At 49.7% G+C, this 15,878-nt stretch overlaps 2 protein-coding genes across 5 annotated transcripts; one reads left to right on the top strand and one right to left on the bottom strand.

The window, feature by feature from the left end:
- Window positions 1-20: 20 nt before the first annotated feature.
- On the bottom strand, window positions 21-3,188 carry LOC120952188 (ero1-like protein). Of its 2 annotated transcripts, XM_040371386.2 has the most exons (6): window positions 3,061-3,188; window positions 2,476-2,963; window positions 2,091-2,342; window positions 1,506-1,777; window positions 696-1,421; window positions 21-634 (listed from the first exon to the last, which is right to left on the bottom strand). In XM_040371386.2, the coding sequence occupies exons 2-6, from the start codon at window positions 2,641-2,643 to the stop codon at window positions 583-585; spliced, it is 1,470 nt and encodes a 489-aa protein (XP_040227320.1). In that variant the 5' UTR covers window positions 2,644-2,963; window positions 3,061-3,188; the 3' UTR covers window positions 21-582. The 2 variants fall into 2 exon arrangements, with proteins under 2 accessions (XP_040227320.1, XP_040227319.1); XM_040371385.2 differs by having other exon boundaries at window positions 2,476-3,188.
- Window positions 3,189-4,324: 1,136 nt separating this feature from the next.
- On the top strand, window positions 4,325-14,305 carry LOC120951801 (protein masquerade). 3 transcript variants are annotated; one of them, XM_040370731.2, is made up of 7 exons: window positions 4,325-4,477; window positions 10,372-10,563; window positions 10,658-10,930; window positions 11,006-11,523; window positions 11,589-12,709; window positions 12,778-12,976; window positions 13,051-14,305. In XM_040370731.2, exons 2-7 carry the CDS (start codon window positions 10,473-10,475, stop codon window positions 13,450-13,452), a joined length of 2,604 nt encoding a protein of 867 aa, XP_040226665.1. In that variant the 5' UTR covers window positions 4,325-4,477; window positions 10,372-10,472; the 3' UTR covers window positions 13,453-14,305. The 3 variants fall into 3 exon arrangements, with proteins under 3 accessions (XP_040226665.1, XP_040226664.1, XP_049461994.1); XM_040370730.2 differs by having other exon boundaries at window positions 10,362-10,563; XM_049606037.1 differs by lacking the exon at window positions 4,325-4,477 and adding an exon at window positions 6,341-6,846.
- Window positions 14,306-15,878: the final 1,573 nt, after the last annotated feature.

The raw sequence follows: 15,878 nt of genomic DNA, 5'->3' as shown, positions 1-15,878 counted from the left end.
CATGACGAACAGGAGCGCTATTTTACATTCAGTAGCCCCAAACGCTAGCATCCCTTTCATTTATTTACAAAACTGATAAATATGATTGTATATCGATAATTTACATACATTCATCTAAGGGGCACATCAACTAGTGGTATAAGTTAGTAGGAAAGTTACGGGTCGACCGTGTCTTTTTTTTTCTCGTGTGCAGGTATACTTCTAGAACAACTGTACAATTTCGTTCGATGTATTGCGGAGGGCAGCACACTGCTACTTGGTAAATATCATTGTGATCTTCAAGATCAGTACAAACACGGGGACACACACACACGAGTACTCTCCGTTAGCTATTGAGTACATCGGAAGTTGTTTGTTTTCTATCATACACAAAAATAGCCACACTTTAAAACAGTAAACAATTGATTGACGCTGCCATCTTTAACAAGTACGATTCCTCCAAGCCTTACATCGTAAACGAACCACCGGAAATCACTGAATCGGGATCGGGAGTTAAAGTCAAGTTTCATCACAAGGTTGTTGCACCGGTACGGGGTTTTAGTCTTTTGCGGAGATAAAACACGACGGACACTGCACGTCCGGTCAGCGCATTCGCTGCCGAAACTCTTCCAATTCGTGGATGCTTGTCGAGAGCCTGCAATGAAAGATGACATCAATGAAGCGCGCCTCAAGCACACAACACTACCGCTGCATACCTTCCGAAGGCGTTGAACAGGGCCACAATTTCACCGCGCTTTAACCTCAACGACGGTGGCTGCTGCTTCACCCTTGTGCCCAACCCAGTATCGATTTTATCGTCAAACTTCCCGGAGAATAGAATTTTCAGCGCCGTTCCCATTCCCTGCACCTGCAGCTTTCCCCACAACCGGCACTTATCGCACCCGACGCAGTCCATTATCTTCGAGATGTTCATAAACTTTTCCCGAAACTCGTGCTTCAGCTTGATCGCCGACGTGCCACCGCTAAACATGGCCGTCTCATTGAAATGTGCCGGAAAGCCTTCGATCACGGTGAGCAGGTCTTTGACGGCCGTTTTCACCTCCCGGTCGTCCTTCTCAAGGCCGGTGAAATATTCCTCGTTTCGTAAGTACGGAGCCGCCTTCGCTAGGGCGCGAAGTTCCACCAGGTAGGCAAAGTACAGATTCCTCAGCCAGTGGGACCCTTCGTTGTCGGTCATGTGAGGGCTGAAGCGACGCTCGAACTCCTCCATATTCGGGCCCCACACGCCGGTCGGTGCGACAAACCCAAACGAACCCTTCTCCGACAGCAGATAGTTGGCACACAGATGAATGTTGATGCTCGAGTGCAGACCGGAGATCATGCGGTAAAACACCCGATGCTCCAGGCATACCTCATTGCGTGCCATGTCCTGGTAGGGAATCATGGCCGAGTAAGCATTTTTCTTCTTCACGGAGTGTGCTCTACAAAAAGGGGTTGCAAAGTGAGAGGCATTCGATAAACAGTTTGTTCGACCATGAAACGAGCAGCAATGCGGCCACACTTACTGGAAACAGTTTTCCAAATAGATGCTGCTCCAGATGCGCCGCGCCGATTCGCCCCGGTAGCCGGTGTAGCGTTCCGGGTTCAGCAGCAGATCGACGTACTGTGCGCCGGGCTCGTGATCGTCCAGAATGCAGAAATTATCTTGCGCTTCGTCATAGTCGGCCCATCGCTGGAACTCTTTGTGTGCCTTGTCGCTGATGCTGGTGTTAAGGTAGCCCAGCTCCACGTCCAAGTCTTCGTTGCAGTTCGTTAACGTTTGCACCTCTTTTATGTACTAAAATAAAATGGAAAAGAATCCCGTTACATACGAAAATGATACTGCTATCACATCTGCCCTTGCTATCGTAACAGGTCCGGTCAATTCAATCAGCATAATTAAACGAACAAGTCCAAAACAAAAACGATGACGTGTGCACCAGGCACACGCTTTTGTGTGCCGCCAGCTTCTGCTAATACAAACCCAGGGGAAAAACCCCCACCAGCACCATGTGCCAGCGGTAGCATACACGAGTAGCAACGTGCGTTCGTCCCCGTGGTTGGCATGTTTTGATTGCACAGCGTGTTATTATTACCTCACGCTCACTCACCTTATGATAAGACGACGCGTCGCCCTTCAGCCCCGGTGGGATATCTTTCTCCTCGCAGTGTTCCACATGGCAGAACCGCATCGCACACTTGCTGTCGTCGACCCAGAACGGGCACTCTTTGTTCAGGTGCACCTTGTAGTAGCGAAAGAAATCCTTCACCAGCAAGCTCTGCAGACGGGGATAGATTTTTACATTGTTGTAGTAATCCACCGTGTCGATATTACAGCTACAGTCATCGATCGTTCCTTGAAGCTGGAATGAGTTAAGTAGAACAGACACTTGAGCTTCATGACATTATGATCTCTCCCTTCCACCGATTCGCTGCATATTTGCAACTAATGGAACATCATTAGGCGGAAGTGTAACTGGTTTCCCTGTTGCTTACCTGGCAGAAGCAAAACCGTTCATCGCTAACCTCCGCACTGCTATCCGTATAGAAATATCCGCTCGAATGGTTTGCCAGGCCCAGCAACACCCCGAAACACACCACAATCCACTGGAAGTAGTGTAACCGTGTCATCCGGCCAACGGAAAGCCTTCGCCAAGGTGCCATTGACACTGAAAATGGGGCTACTTGTTACGTTTGGATGTTTTGTTTGTTTGTTTTGCCCTTCGCCCCCTTTTTTATGTGCCCCGCGTGGTGGGACCAATTCCGGTGCAGAGCTGCGGGCTGCTGTTTACCAAATGAATGAACAGTACGAATTACTTCACACAAACCACCGGAACGCTGTTGTTGATTGTTTTGTCTTTTGGCAGTAGTAAATAAAACCCGGAAAAGGGGCGGATTACGCTACAACTGCACACGATTCACCGTACGTGCGATTGTTTTGCCGATATCGTACCACCTTTAGCACTGTCTCCAACAAACCACGACTGTGAAGTGAGGTGAAGAAAGCAGAGTAAGCTTTTGTTTTCACGGATGTTGTAACATTCGGTGCGATTGCACGACCGAGCACGACACATTCCGCACCTTGGAATTGGCCCAACTACGTGCAAATGCTCACGGCGTTCCACTTTTTCGGCTGGGAAAGTTAACCCCTTTCGATCCACCCACAAATCAACACGTCAACACAACGTTCAATTGTCAAGTGGTGCGTGCCACCCCTTTCGCCAACTACCCCTATCGTTTCACGCGCGTGCACACGCACACACACGGAAAACAGCTGATAAACAAATCACTGTCATGCATTACACAGTGTGTGCTGGTGGTCATGCGATGACATTTAAAAACGCAAATTTGACTAGATTGGGCTTGTGGTGAATAAAAGAAGCATTAAAAATCAAAAATGTCTCGATGTTGTCAATAAAATACTTACTGCTACTAAGCAAGCTAAAAGAATAATGGGGAAAATAATCTTGAAGAACTGAACCGGATGTTATATTCAAAAAATCAAACCATTTTCAAAATTGACGTTAAGTTAATTTCTTGTTCATATGTTTTTAGTTAAAATTTTCTGATTTATCTAAATTATTGCAAGCACAAGTAAAGATAAAAATAATTTGCAGATTATCAAGAAAATGATCATACTAAAATTTACGAATACAGCTCACATGCAGCCGCCGAAATGAATGCCGGAAGGATTCGAGCAGTGTTCGAGCAGTTTTCTTCCCGTTTCATGAACCGCTTGAAATATTGCACTTGAATTTAATTTGAATGTTTTCAAACGTCGTTAATTTTGAACCAACACCTGCCAGCGTGGTAATTTGTTTATTTTAGTCAATCTTATTTGCAGTTTTAAAATGGCACCACAAACAATGTATACCTTCTACGTATCTATTTATACCAAATGTGTCCATAAATCAAACGACGTTTTATATGGCGTAAAATGTATGCAAAAACATTGTTTTCAACCCATTTCAGACAACGGATCACATCCTTTTTCCGATTACATCATTACAAGCTGCGATTATTCACACCGCACAAGTGGCGCACGCCTTTCCCAAATCTCACGGAATGCAGGTCAGCGCGCGCTGATTCATTCAACCGGATCATCGGTCCCCAGACGGAACCGTTCCATGAATGAAGGGAAACACGTTCGCCTCCAACGAACGGTAACCTGCAGCCATGCTCCGGGAGCGTAAGGTGAGATTTTCACATCCCCTCACATCAACACCCTCGGCTCGGCTGTACGAGCAACCTGATGTGAGCAAACCAACTGATGTAGTACGATCATCAACGCGCGTTGCCTTTTCGCTCCCCTTACGGCTGGCAACCGGAAAGCGCCCAGACGCGAGCTCACCATGCCCGGACCAGTGCGGTCAGTTTCAGCACAGCACTCCGATCGTGTAGACGTGTAGCACCGTTGCTGCTGCGCCGTGCCGCATAAAGTGCACACACCACAATCTGACAAAGACAAATTCGCGAAGCAACGGGCACTCGACACAAGGTAATGATAAAGATCGGTCGGAGAAAGTCGGGATGAAAGGTGTGATGTGAAATGCGAACCAACAAAAAAAAGTGCTGCCTTGATCGTTGAGGTTTGCAACAGTGTCGATCATATGATTTCGCGACGTGTAAGAGAAGGAGAGAAAGCGTGCGTATGCGTGTGTGTGCGTGTGTACGATGACGATGTCATGGCATTGATGCTCCGTACCTGGAGGATGTAAGATTACGAACAACGCCACTGCGTTCCCGGGCGCAGAACGTCTCGCACAGAAATGAACACACGTACAGGAAAATCAGGACAGTCTATAGCGCGCGATCGCGCATTAGGGCATAGACACCGTAACGCTAAGTGAAGTCCCGAGAAACTAGGTTAAATAGCGCAGTGATAAAAACGGCTCCGCTTCCCCCGACTCTCCCCCACACCGCACACGGCGCACGTTCCGGGACGGCTCCGATACCGCTATGGCCGGTTCCCGCTAGATCGAGTCGATCGACGCCGGGGCGCTTAACAGATATGGGGAGGAGGGAGTGAAACAAGACTTGTTTGGGTTGCGGTTTGCACACGTGCTGCGTGCATTACGCTGCTGCCGGGGAGCTTTTGGGAAGCTTCTCCGCTGTGCCTCGAATCCGTGTGAAAGTATCGGATACCGCACCAAACAAAGCAACAGTGAGTGGAACACGCAGTCGACACAGCACATCGATCGATCACTCCCCCATTTCACTGATCAGCCGACGATTCTACCCCTGCGAACGGTAAACCGAATGGTGGTTTTGATGGAGCTCTTTCGACGGCTCACGGGCGGAGGGGGTTTGTGCAAATAAAGTGCTCACGACTTTAAATCCCGTACGGTGCGGCGCGGCTAGTGTGCGGTTGGTTTCGCTTACCACCAACGGTAGTGCAAAGCGGCCAATGCAAATTACACCGAAGAGCGGGTGAAGTAATTCTAACGGTTCCGAAGTGAAAACCCACATCGCGCGATGGACTACTTCGCGTTACTAGTGCTAGTAGCGTACCGGTTGTACCTCGCACGATCCCTCGAGTAGGTGTCGTGGCACTACTGGACGAGGGAAATGGAATCATTTTTATAAATGTTTTTTTTTACCGGCAATTGTAAAAGTTGGGATTTTTGAATGCAAAAAAGGCTTTCGGCATCATCATGTATCCTGTACCTAAGTATTTTTGTCCATTTTTATTGGAAAAAAAATACCTGGACGTACTTTCCATCATGGATCTTCAGAACGGAAAATCCATTTATTTGCCGTCCATGCCTTACCCTCCGGCAAACCATCGCCTACAATTTCCTACCGGGAAACTTACTGGATGTTGCCCTCTGCACACGTTTGCAACCCTACTTTATTACATCTTATAAAATGGAAAGTGTTGTTCCTTTTACACTCATGCCACACCTTCCTGGCAATACAACAACAACAACAACAAAAAATACAGTTTCGTGCCATCACTTGGTTGCACAGTTATTTCATCCAGGATTGGCATGCATTACTGACCAGCAATAAACTGTCGCCTAAGACAAACAGACCGAAGCCGCACGAAGCAGCGCAAAATAAAGAGACGACAGCAAAAGGGGGAAACACATGATGGAAATGATCTATCGCTCGAATCGATGCGCCAGCTCGTTCGGTACCGCGCGGTCTTCTCGAAAGCTCCCGCGTACGCGGTGTGAAGCTCTCCTGGTTATTCGACCGGCCCCAATGGAAAGGAGAAACCGGCAGAACGGAATATCCAGCAAACCGAAAAGCAAACCGTACTATATACCTTCCCACCTTCCTCCGGTCCCCAAACCCAAACGAGAAAGAAATGGAACGCGCAGGAGGGGAGGGGGGGGGGGGGCTGCCCTCTCGCGTCCCCGGGCGAGGATCGAGAAAGGAATGCACGCGCGAACGACGCGAGACCCACGGGTGAAAGAGAGTCGAAGATCGATGGGAAGCAGCAAGCCACAAACACTTACAAGCACACACAGACACACAGTAAGCGGTGCGAAGAGGAAACGGACAGCCTAGCCCAAGATCATGCGTACCACGCGCTAGAGTGTGAGAGAAAGAGAGAGAGAGAGAGAGAGAGAGAGAGAGAGAGATGGAAAAGAAAACGGACAAAAGAAACTATGTTGAGCCATGAGCAGCATGAAAGTTGTTAGAGGGTACAGTTTTCAAGCACAATATTAAGTAACTTTACTATCGCCTCGACTGGTGCCGCATACGGATCGCGGTTTTTTTTTTCTTCTCAGTTCTCAATAGCGGCCAGGCGCATCTTTGGCTGACCCAAAAAAAAAAAACAAAAACACACAGAATAGTCTCACCGCATAGTTGGCAGTTGGTGTTATGGTTTTGCACGGAATTTCCATTTCCATCAAGGTACGACACGAAAAGTTTTGACAGTGCACAGTTTCAACAGTGTGTTTGAAAAGTGATAGTTTGTTGTGATCGTTTCTGGTGCCATAAGGGGGGAGGGGGGGGGGGGGGTGGGAGGGTGTCAAACCCTTTTGTGTGGTAGCTGGTCTACCGGTCTGCCGTGCAAAGCCAAAGCAAGGTGTGCAAATTGTGCAGATCAATGCAAAAGTGCAAAGTGATCGGTGTATATGTGTGTGTGTCGAACGCTTGAAGATTTTCTCCCTGGCGAGAAAAGCGAATGCTGACGTGGTTAAACTTACCGGTAGAAATACAATTTCCGAAATGCCATCATTGTTGCACGGGCAATGATCAGCATTCCTTCCAATGCGCCATCGAAAAGACAAGATCGCATGGGTGTTCCGCTGGCCGGATCGCTGCACGGAGCGCTGGCTCAGTGTCAGTGGCCCAGAACCAGTTTGTTGGTGGATGCGTCTGCAAGCGATAACTGTGAAAAAGAACAACAACGTTGAGTTGAAGTGTGTTAAGTTACAGTTAGACTGTTAGAGAGAGAGAGTGTGTGTGTGTGTGTGTTTGTGTGTGCAGGATAATATCCCCCACCGGTTGTACTTGGGCTAGGGCCTCAAGGGGTGTCGATCGCTAATTAATGCTGCCGATCGTTAACGAGCTGTCAAGAGCAGAACGAGAATTACTGCAGATTATACTAAGTCATTACGGCTGGGAGGTGAAACAGAGCTTAAGCACATACACAGAACGGTTACGGACAACAGCTGACAGATGGCTGAAGATTTTGTGCACTCAAGACTCAAGACTCCCGCAAGAATTGCCCAACCGGACGTATTTCACAACCTTGTACGAATGATTTGCTTTCTTCTTCTGAGTAATCATAGAGTAAGAGTGTAACTAGTCTTCAATGAGATATCAACAGTTATCGCATGGGACAGCCAAATCTACCGAGATGTTGCGACTGGAACCTCAGAACCGACAACCCAAACAACGTCTAATTAATCGGCCTGATCTGATAGTGTGGTTTCACCAAACCCACCCGAAACGATCGTCAGCCCAAGATCAGTTGGACACGCGCGTGTGCGCGTGATTTCTCCTCGACCCCGTTGTTGGTGACCGGGTGCGACTCACGTTCGCTTCGACCGTTCGTACCATTTGGCGTACCGATCCAAATTTTCATTATCCCCGCAAGTAGCGAATTCCTGCCCCACCCGCGGCCCGACGCTCTCATTTTCACCGCCGTCGATGACGAAGACGACAACGACGACGACGAATCGCTCCGCGCGGATGCTTTCACCCCGAGGGCAGAGCTTTTTGGCCGTCTCTAGCAGCGGACCGCGCTGTTCGCCGGCCAACAGGAAGTGCATTACCGATTGAAAGAGAAATGAACGTGGTATGGAGCCGAAAGACGAGCAAGGGAGCGGGAACGGCAAAACAACGCAATAGAGAGAAAATTTTCGTATTAGACAAAGCGAAGCGAAAAACGGCTCCATCCAGCACGATGGAAAGGAAAGTCACATGGAGCCATACCAATCTCTGTGTGTGTGACTGTGTTATACACAGCCCCAATGCAGAACAGATTCCCGCCGGCTTTGAAGTGCGCTGCATCGCCATGGAACTAACCCTTGGTGACATATTTTCTCTTTTCTTCCCATTTGTGCCATTTCGGGGCTGTGCGGCCCAACGGGGGGAATGCGCGCCCCGGAAATGGGTCAGCGGTATTGTATCACCGATGGCTGCGCAAAGCCGCTCGCTACCAAACCCCTTTGCCTCCGTGCCGAGAGGTCTCCCGGTCCGTAACCTTCACCCTGCCCTGCGCCTAAGCCCCGTTTCCGCCGTTCGGTGTCTCTTCTCGCCGACCGTGACCATGGCAGCGGGTGCTTTGCGTGCACCTTGCAACGTGGGCAACGGGCGTACTCCCTTCCATTCCATCACGCACCGAAAACCAGTCCAAGCAGCCCGCTGACAATACAGCCGACTCACGGCCGGTGCGAGCAGGAAAGAGGAAAGCGTGAAGGGAAAGAACGATTTCTTAAATCTGTGTCAGCGGGAAGAAACACAAACCAGTCAAACGGTGCGCCCGGTGTGTGTGTGTGTAGGTCGCTGCGCCCGGGGACGTTGTGCTAGAATGGCCGATAAATCGTTGTCGTCGGCGGCGGCGGAGGCGTGAGGCGGCGCTTTCACTAGCAAACATTCTTCGGTCGATGGTGAAATTTGTTGACCCGCTTGCCAGCATGATCGGCGAACGCGGTGGCCTTCAACAAAAAACGAAAACAGCATCCCAACGGCGCCCTGTCGCATATGTTTCACTCACCGCCGAAGCGTTACTTATCCCGCACAAGGGGCAACGCACGTGTAGGCAAAGTAGGCTGCCGCGTAAGCTGCTGTAAGCTTTCAAGAATGTATGAACGCTTCGTATCGCGCTGGGTTTCCGGATTTGCGTTATTCTGATTTTAGAAAGCGTGTACCACGTGCTCAGAAAGTTGGGTTACGATCTGAGCTGAAAGTTTTTGGCGCGTTTGGCACGAATTGCGCTGTTCTTAGTTTAGAAAGCGCGCGCCACACTTACCTTACAACCAAAACCGCAACACGCGCGGGGCGCAATGGTTGAGCAGAAATTCTATTGGAATTTCTTCATCCCAACTTTCACAACGTCTGATGTAATCTGATCATAATAGCTCTGTCGTAAAAAGCTCTCCCTGCAGTCGTCGTAGACTTCCAATCTCCCAACACTGGGATGACATTGGGCAATGGTGGTTTAAATGCGGCTGTGCCCGTCAATCGCTTGCGTTTCAAAGCCGATCAGATCTGCAAGCTGGATATGGCACCGGTGCGAGGGTTGCGGCATTAGGCCGGTGGTCGCGCAGCAGCAGTTTTCGGATTCACAGTTTCGGAGGAAAAAAACACAGTTAGTTTCGCTCCTTTTGCGCGCGCGCGGTGTAAATTGGAACACATTTTCACTCGACCTAAACTCGAATTTTGTGTATGCACGGGTATGCGCGCGTATTAAATGCTGACCATTCCGACACGGTGCGGTACCGTGTGCGCGCACCGTCCCGATCAATAATCCACGGCCGAAGGGTGACGACGCCCAAGAAGACGAAGAAGGAGAAGAGGAAGAACAGTGTAGAAAAACTTTCTGTGATAGCTCACTTCCGGCAGCGCATGTTTTGAGGCCAGCGATTGTTTGTTGTTTGAATACTTTTCTTTTTAATGTTCGATGGTTGTTGTTTGTTTTTTTTTCTTTTTTTTTTTTTGGTAAAGTTTGGAGCATCTCAGATGGCAAAAGGGCTGATGATTTGATAATTGAATCATTTTGGCTAACCAGACCAAATGTAGGTTAGAGAAAAAGTGGGAAAAGTTGTGCATTTACTGTTTCAACGATATGAAAATGAGTTGAAGTAAACTATTCGAAGCAATTAAAATAAATTTAAATTTGCTTCAAATTCATATTCTAATATCAGTGATTTTATGTTACGTGGATTGTGAAATTGTGTTATTTGTTTGTTTTTCAGTGCCACATAGTGAAAGACTAACCACTCACAGGTATATTCGGTGTGTGCGAGAAACGTTTACACACGCACAAACGTGTTTATGTGACTACTAAACAGTGCAAGAGACACAAGATGATCCTCAAAGCTGCAGCCTTACTACTGCTGCTCTTCGCGAGCGGGGCCAAATCGCAAGATGACTCACTTGCTGGAAGTTTCCTGTCAGGTAGGAGTGCTTCTGTTTTCTCCCCCCCCCCCCCCCCCCCCCCCGGCTCAATGCCTTCATGACTCATACACGTTTAACTGTTCCGTTTCAACAGGTCTGCTGGATTCGATCACAAGCACAGAGGACGCGAAAGGATGTCCGGGCGTGTGCGTTCACACGCTGGCCACACTGATCTGCTACGAGGTGCTGGATGACATACCGTGCCCCTCGCCCAGCATGAAGTGCTGCGTGGAAAGTAGTGCGGCGGCCGCAAACATCACTACCACGCCGCGGCCAAGAACCACCACGACAACGGCGCGTCCCACAACGACGACACCGAAACCGACGACCGAGGCCAAGATCAAGGAGAAGGACAATAAAAACAATTGTAAGTGACTGAATTTCGCTGACATCGTCCAACGTTCCCCAAGCTATTAACAGCTCCTTTTCTCATGTTCGCTAGCGTCCTGTCCGGGTGTGTGCGTGGCGGATCGTATCGCGGAGTACTGTGAGGCGTACCTCACGACGGCCGGTCTCTGCAAGAGTGGTTCCAAGTGTTGCGTATCGCGCGACATCTATCCGGACAACCCGCCGGACGAGCTGTACATACCGACGGCACACTTCGATGCGAAGCAGAACAGAACGACCACGCCGAAACCGTACGCCAAGACGACCGAGCGGCCCCACACCACCGAGGAACCGATCAAGTCGAAAACGAACCCAACCCAGAAGCCTACGCCGAAACCGACCAAGCCAGCCCCGTCCAAGCTGAAGACGACGCCCGCGACCACAGTCAACAATGGCCAGGGGCCGGTGTTTAAGGAATGCGAGGGCGAGTGTGTCAATGGGCTGTTTGCGCTGTTCTGTGACGATCTGGACAGCGAGGCGTTCTGTCCGAACGAGGGCTCGTGCTGCATTACCGGCGTGGCGGAAGACAACAAGCAGCAGATCGTGACGACAACGAGGCGACCAGCAACGCCGGTAAGCTTACCAACTGCCCGACACACTGACCGATGCTCTAACCTAAAACGCCCTTTTCCTTTCAGCCGCCACTGCCCCGCTGTCCCGGCTTCTGTCTGCTGAACATTATGGCCGCCTTCTGCGAGCGCCCGTCCGTGCTCATCCCCAACACGGCCAACTGCAAGCGCGGCTCGGTATGCTGCGACAATACTCGCGCTCCTCCGCCGAGACCGCCGCAGCAGAAGCGTCCACCGCCAACCACCACCACGACCACACCCGCCCCGACCACGGCCGTGCCGGATCCGCGCGAAGAGTGTCCCGGCTCGTGCATCGTCAGTCTGCTCAGCTTCACCTGCTTCCGCAACGCCGAGATGACCGATCTGTTCAAGTGCAAAAAGTCCGGCACGCAGTGCTGTGCGCCCAAGTCCAAGATACAGGAGGTGCAGCAGGCCGCCGCAAGCAAGACAAAGTACAACGACACGAACGGCGGCTATCCGCCGCAGGCCCTGCCGCCTCCGCCGCCGATGATGCAGCCGCAGCAGCAGCCCCCGATGCCGTACCCAATGCCACCGTCGGCAGCAATGCCACCGTCCCAGGTGCAGTCCCCGCTGGCCGGGCCGCACCAGCAGGTGTACGGTCCGCCGGCGCCCAATCCCTACCCGGGCCCGATCAGCAACAACATCTACGAGGTGCCACCGACCCAGCAGCCGCAGTACGCCCAGTCGCCGGTGTACGAGCCGCCGACGACTACGGCCCGACCGCAGGTCTACTCCAAGTACGTGTGCGGCGTGAAGGGAACGAGCCGGGCGGCCAAATCCATCCTCAGCCAGGAGGTGCTGCGGCTGGAACGGGAGCACAGCTCGCCGGCCCGCCACGCGCGCCACATCGACGTGGACAGTCTGTATCGGTCCAAGAGCTCGGAGCGGCTGGTGCTCGGTAGCAGCATCGTGCCGATACCGATCATCTACCACGACCACAACGACACCGTGCCGGAGGATCTGCTGCACCATCCGAGCGTGAAGGAGAACGCAACGCTGGCCAAGTACTGGAGCCACCATCGGAAGGGGCGCGTGGTCGGTGGGGAGGATGGCGAAAATGGCGAATGGTGCTGGCAGGTTGCGCTCATCAACTCGCTCAACCAGTACCTGTGCGGGGCGGCCCTCATCGGCACGCAGTGGGTGCTGACGGCGGCACACTGTGTAACGAAGTAAGTCGCTGTGTAACGGAGAAGATGGGGCTTTTCTGCAATACTCATTGTGTTTCCATTGTTTCCAGCATTGTACGATCGGGTGATGCCATCTACGTCCGGGTCGGCGATTACGATCTGACGCGAAAGTACGGCAGTCCGGGCGCGCAGACGTTACGGGTAGCGACCACGTACATCCATCACAATCACAACAGCCAAACGCTTGACAACGATATCGCCCTGCTGAAGCTGCACGGTCAGGCCGAGCTCCGTGATGGCGTGTGTTTGGTAAGAGCATCATCGACGGATCTAAAGGGCAAGAGATCGTGATTCAAACTCTCCTCCTATCTGTCCATTTGCAGGTGTGTCTACCGGCACGAGGTGTCAGCCACGCCGCTGGCAAGCGCTGCACGGTGACGGGATACGGCTATATGGGTGAGGCTGGACCGATACCGCTGCGGGTGCGTGAGGCCGAAATCCCGATCGTCAGTGATGCCGAGTGCATACGCAAGGTGAACGCGGTCACCGAGAAGATCTTCATCCTGCCGGCGTCCAGCTTCTGTGCGGGCGGTGAGGAAGGCAACGACGCGTGCCAGGGTGACGGGGGCGGTCCGCTCGTGTGCCAGGACGATGGGTTCTTCGAGCTGGCCGGCCTGGTGTCGTGGGGTTTCGGCTGCGGGCGTGTCGATGTGCCCGGTGTGTACGTGAAGGTGTCGTCGTTCATCGGCTGGATCAACCAGATCATTAGCGTTAACAACCAGTAGCTGGAGTAGTAGTAGTAGTAGCATTAGCAGTAGTAATAGTACGTAGATGAATACCAAACTTTCTCTCCAACAACTTCCAATAAGCCCCTTGATTCGTCCCTTCGCCCTGTGCCTTGTGCAGTGCCCAGTAGTTTTAGGAAGAGTTCAGTTTTAAGGTGTGCTGTGAGAGCTTGCACACGTTTGATTTCGATTCATTTACTCTCTTCAAAAAGACACACACACACTAACAGACAGGAACAATCGATGCTAGTTTGTTAAAACGATAGTGGTAATAGATGAGCTTGAGATGGGAGCGTAACGGAACGGATGGCTTTATTCCGTTTGGGAAGTTTCGAATGATTATGTTTGGAATGGATATTTATTGTAAAAACAAAACAAAAGAAAAAGAAACCCTCCTTCCACTGGTGGTAAGCAATTGGAAAACGAGACAGTGGAGACAGCTTTCTTGAATCGACTAGAACCACACCATATCCACCACTGCTGCCATCGTGCTGAATCGATGGTAATAATCTAAGCCTAGACCCTAAAGCACATCGAACTTCTGCTAGGAATTACTTCCATCTCATTAACGATATTTAAGTATGCGTGAGTATTTATTTATTTTCCCATTTACCGCGACAGATGCATTACTAAACTCGTTCTGCTAATGTAAGAAGTAATGTAAGAGGAACACCGCTATTAGGCGACATCCGACATCTGCAAACCCCCTTCCCCCCCAGAACAAAGCACTGAATCTTTAAAACGCATTGCAATTGTTAGCAATGGGAAGCATAATTGTAGTGATTGGGAATAGAGACAATTTGATGAAATTGTTATACACTGTGTACAATAAAGTATCATGACTGGTTATGTAGATTGGGAGTCTTTTTGGTTGATTTGCCCGTTCCGGTACGATGCATTTTAATTTATGCTGTGAATGATTGTAAAAATTTTCCCAATTATTGAGAAATATGTATCTTTTATATTTTGCTGTTGAAATGTAACATACACACATACAAAATACAAAACGTTTCTTCTCATTATGGAGAAAGGAACATTTAGAAAGAAATGATATAAAATTAGCCCTCATTCAATTCCTTTACCGCTTGCAAACAAATCCTCCCAATTATTTCTTACACACTAAAAACAAAAGCCCCCGATTGAAAAGGCCGCAAAAAATCAACCCCTTTTTCCGACACTTTTTCTTCCGCCACCCCTTCTCTAGCACCTCCATTCGGCCGCTCTGTGTGGTAAATGTGCATCACCTACCTTAGCAATGTCTAAATCATCCAATCCATTTTCCGAAATTCATCGAAGCCGTTCGTTACTTGAACCTAAAACAAACGACCCGAAAAGTCCACCACCATGGGAGGAGGAGGAGGAGGAAGAGAAAGGAAGTTTTGAGTTTTGATCTACGCGCACCGAACAAAACCAAGAATCTGCCCCAAAAAGGGATGCCATTCCAGCAAAGGCTGGCAGAAAGAAAGCACAAAAAACTTTACAAATATTGTCCCCTCGCTCCCTGTTGCCTCCTCCCATGAAAGATAAAACATCATGGAAAGCAGCAACAACAGCCAAAAAAAGCATAGAACAAGAAAGGACGCAAAGGAAACATTTCTTATCATATTCCCCCTTCGGACAGTTGTGCCCCCGCCACAACAGGATGTCTCTGTAGCAAGACATAACAAAAAAAAGAACGCGAAACGCTTCTATGCGTAGGCACGCAACTGATGTTGAACAAAACAAAACAAAAAATCACTATCACTTTCAAAGCCGCCTACTAAGTCGTTCGTCATTTTTAATTATTTTTCTCCACTGAACCCCGGCGGCCGGAAGCCTGCGCCTGCCAAGGATCCGCTCGAATACCCCAATTGGTTCCATCGCACGGGTTCCAGCTTTCTTTCTTTCTTCCGCTTGGTGGCTGGAGCTGTGTGTTTAGGCATTTATCAACGCCTCAGTATCGGACCAATGGAATGCAGACTTTCGCGATCCTTCGCGGGCGGCCCAGTCCTTGTGCTTGTGGTTGGATTTTGCAACAATTATTTTTTTGTGTGGGATTTCTTTTTTTCCGTTCTGTAATACATTTCTCCCTCCCTTTCTCTCTCTCTCTCTCTCTCTCTCTCTCTCTCTCTCTCTCTCTCTCTCTCTCTATTCTTCTTAGTTACTTACTTTATCGCTCATTCTTATATTTCAATGTTTTACCCCGTAACGTACCGTTCCATAATACATAATGTATTTAGTATACGATTTTTGTTTTGTGGCCTTTTTTGTGCACACTTTGGTACAGCGAAATAGTTTTTTTTTGCTTCTTCTTCAGAATGGTTATTTTGTTAGATGGTGCTTGCAAGGCTCCGCTGGAATGTTTCGGATTGATTGTGTCTTAGAAACCTTTGATGATTGGTCCCGACCAGAAAGTTTAATTAAAAGGCATTAGAAAAGGGGTACGA

This window comes from Anopheles coluzzii, chromosome 2, assembly GCF_943734685.1.
Source record: "Anopheles coluzzii chromosome 2, AcolN3, whole genome shotgun sequence".
NCBI classification, from domain to species: domain Eukaryota; kingdom Metazoa; phylum Arthropoda; class Insecta; order Diptera; family Culicidae; genus Anopheles; species Anopheles coluzzii.
The sequence above is the reverse complement of the archived record's forward strand: the minus strand, read 5'-3'. Positions and strand labels throughout refer to the sequence as shown.